Genomic DNA, 3969 nt, shown 5'->3' on the forward strand with positions numbered 1-3969 from the left:
CAATTTCCTCCTGTACCAGTCTGATCCTACTTGACAGTACACACACAAAAAATAATAAAATAATTTTAAAAAAATAAATATTATTCCCATATACTCTGTTTTATAAAATTAATCATCATTGATCTATGCCAACTGTCACCCCAAGTCTGCGATTTCTCTTCCTCCCCACCCTCAGCTTCTCTGTCCCCTCCCCTTTCCCTTTCAGACATTTATACACATGTTATTAGTTATCCTTTTATTTTTACAAGTATGCAGTATTTGTCCTTATGAGACTGAGTTAATTCATTCAGTGCAATGCTCTCTAGCTTCTCCCATGTTACAAAGTATTTTTAAAAGTGTTGTTCATTCTCAATCTATTTGTTTATTGATGGATTTTGGGCTGTTTCCTTATTCTTACAATTGTGAATGGCACTGTTGTGAACATTGGTGTACAAATTTCTATTTGTGTTTCGGTTCTATATTCCTCAGGGTATACTCCTAGCAATGGAAGAGTTGAGTCATATGGTGTTTCTATGTTCAGTTGGTTTTTATTAAGAAATGCCAAATTGCCTTCCATAGTGGTTGTACCATTTTACAATCCCACCAGTAGTATATGAGACTCTCCAAATGTATTATTGCTTGCTGTCTTGTTAGCCATTGCTACCAGGGTGACTTGGTATCTCATTGCGGCTTTGATTTGCACCTCTCTGATTGCCAGTGGTTTTGAGTATTTCTTCATGTGTCTGTTGGCCATCCAAAAGTCTTCCTTTGTGAAAAGTCTTCCTGTGTCTCTTGATCATTTTGTGATTTGGTGATCAGTTTTTTGGGGTTTTGTTTGTTCGTTTGTTTTCTTGTGAAGGTCCTGTAGTATTCTGTATTCTGTAAACTTTGATTTTCAGATCGTGTCTGAGATGTCATTATCAATTTCCCCACCCCCTTGTCAGTAGGTTTTCTCTTAATCCTACTAGAAAAATATTTTTTATGTACAGAGAAATTTAATCGTTAAAGAATCCCATTTGTCAATGTTATCCTCTCCTGGTGTATAGTTCTGACTGCATTTGCCACTCTCCATTTCCTTTTTATTTTACCTTGATCATTCAATTTTTATTTTCATAGCAACTCTAAGTATTGCAACTCGAGGCTTGAATTTGTTTCTCAGTTCCTTCAGATTAAAAAACGTTCAACAAGTTCTTCCCTTTTTCTTCTCCACTTCTAGGTCTCTGCACATTTCATTATAGTAATTTTGCTTTGTAATCCCAAGATTCCCTTTGAAATCTTCTGTTCAGCTTTTTTATTTTAGCACTTCTTCCCTTTGTTTTGCCTTCTCAACGTTCCAATGCAAATTTTAGGGTCTCTTCTGACATGCATTTTGTTTCATTCTTTCTTCTCTGTCTTTTAGTGAACTCTTACTCTCCTTATGGATTATATTCTTAATCTGATCCATAGACAGAGAACTTCCAGGTATTCAAGCTGGATTTAGAAGAGGCCTTAGCACCATGGATATCGTTATTGATTTCGGATAGAATCTGAAAGCAAAGAATATCAGGAGAATATTTATTTGGCTTTATTGACTATGCAAATGCATTTGACTGTGTGGATCATAACAAATTATGGCAAACACTGAGAAGAATGGGAATCCCAGAACATTTACTTGTGCTCATGAGAAACCTATATGTAGACCAAGAGGCTGTTGTGTAAATAGAGCAACGGTATACTACATGGTTTAAGATTATAAAAGGTGTGTGTCAGGGTTGTATACTTTCTCCGTATCTATTTATATACTGAGCAAATTATTTGAGAAGCTGGACTTTATGAACAAAAATATGACATCAGGATTGGAGGAAAATTAATTAATAATGTTTGTTATGAGAATGACACCACCTTACTTGCTGAAAGTGAGGAGGATTTGAAGCATATGCTGCAGGAGGTTACATACTGCAGCCTTCAATATGGATTGCATCTCAATGTCAAGAAAACAAAAATCCTCATCACTGGACTAATAGGCAACATGATGGATAGAGAAAGGACTGAAACTATCAATGATTTCATTTTACTTGAATCCACAACCAATGCACTTGGTACCAGCAATCAGTAGATCAGGAGATATATTGAACTGGGAAAGTCTGCAGTCAGGCACCTCTCCAAATTAATGAGGAGCAATGACATCAGTTTGAGGACTAAGGTGCACCTGATTCAGGCCACGGGTTTTTTCAATTTCCTATTATGTTGTTGAGAACCGGATAGTGAATAAGGATGAAAGAGCTGCATAGTAAAATGTTCTGGAGTGGGGACTGTATAACAGTGAAAGAACTTTTTTCCCAAAGAAAAAAGTTTACTGGGGTTGAGGGGGGAGGAAGCAGGGAGGAATATGTGCAACAATGAATGAATGGGAATCCAAGTTCTTTATAAACTTACAATAAAATCTCAATTAAAAAAAAGAATTGATGGCTTTGAAATGTGGAGTTGGAGATGAATGCTGAAGATCCATAGATTGCCAAAAGAACAAAGAGATATGTCTAAGAGAAGGTGCAGCCAGAGTGTTCCTTAGAGTCTAGGATAATGAGGCTTTATCTCACATATTTTATACATTTTGCTAGGTAGAGAATTTCTTGGAGAGGGTCATCATGCTTAGGAAGGTGGAGGGGCAGCAAAGGAGAAGAAGACATTCAACTAGGTGGCTTGATGTGGTGACAGCCGCAATGGTCTTGAGTATGTCAGAGATTGTGAGGATGGCAGGGGATAGGATAGTGTTCATAAGGAGGCTATAAATTGTACTTAACTCGATGGCACCTAACTACCAAACCTATTTTCAAAACAAGCAGGGTAATAAATGAGTGAATCCCTTCAGACTTTAGAAGTATGTTTTTGCGGTTAGGTATCATCAAGTCAGAACAGACTTATAGCTAGGCCTTAATGGGTTGTGAGAAGATTTAAATTGCACAGGAGCAAAGTGTCCAGCTTTCTCCCATGGAGCAGCTGGTAGATTCAAATCACGTGCTTTGGATTTGCGGTGTACTCCTTACCCTCTACATGTAGATCATATAATTATGTCTTACTGAAATATCAAGAATTCTGTCAGGAATGCATATTTCAGTTTGTGGTAAGTAATGAGGTGTAGTAGATCTTTCTGTTCAGAAAGATAGCATGAGATGGAAATCTGCTAAATATTGAGATTTGAGGTAAAAGTTGTGAATATCAACACAGTGCAAAAGAACTGATGAAATGAAAGGTTATTGCTAAAGTCTTGGAAAAGAACAACAGCCCGACTACTGCCACAGGTGTGCTAGAGACCGAACCATGCATCCTGTTAAGAAGGCACCTTTGCATGGGCATCCTCTGAGTCGTCTCCCTTGGAAGCCAGGAGCATGAGTCTCAGGATTAGAGTTACGCTGACAGGAAATTGTCCTCTTAGCTCAGGAACATTGGATTTTATGAGTTTTTCTATTTTAGGCAACGGTATATTCAAGAAATACACCTCTCCCAGCAGATCTTGACCTCGTCTTCCAGCACGTCCAGACATCTGCAAATAGAATAATACCACAATGCAAAGTTTCTCTAAATAGTTTTCCTACTATGTTTTTTAAGAAAATGAAGTCTTTTTAAACTAGTTAAGAGTAAGTAACAAGGTATGTGATAAAAAATTACTTCTTCTTCTTCTTGTTATTTGCTCTCAAGTTGACCACAAATTACAGTGATGCTATAAGCATTAGATTGGAATTTGGTCCTATCCTGAGCCATTCTTGCCATCTCTAACATGATGGCGGCTGTTGTTATAGTCACTGTGTCAATCCAGTCATTGTGTCAATCCAATTTGTTGAGAGTCTTCCTCTCTTCTCCAGCAAATTATAGTCTCCTGAAAACCTACTGGAGGAGTAGTTACAAATCCATTGCAACTCAATAGCAATGAGTTGTTTTTAATGAGTTTATAGCTCTAAATCAATATGACATTTTGTTATATGACATCCCTTGTATCCCCTTAAGTTCGAACTA

General features: G+C 37.3%; 1 protein-coding gene across 1 annotated transcript in view; it reads right to left on the bottom strand.

Moving 5' to 3' along the window:
- DDX60 (DEAD (Asp-Glu-Ala-Asp) box polypeptide 60) overlaps positions 1-3969 on the bottom strand; it is a 177270-nt gene that overhangs the window by 38422 nt on the left and 134879 nt on the right. Inside the window, exon 29 of the mRNA XM_006896670.1 lies at positions 3299-3499. Within this exon, the coding sequence (XP_006896732.1) occupies positions 3299-3499 (201 nt within the window). The remainder of the gene's footprint in view (positions 1-3298; positions 3500-3969) is intronic.

This window comes from Elephantulus edwardii, unplaced genomic scaffold, assembly GCF_000299155.1.
Source record: "Elephantulus edwardii isolate Elephantulus edwardi_28Jun2011 unplaced genomic scaffold, EleEdw1.0 scaffold00188, whole genome shotgun sequence".
Lineage (NCBI taxonomy): Eukaryota > Metazoa > Chordata > Mammalia > Macroscelidea > Macroscelididae > Elephantulus > Elephantulus edwardii.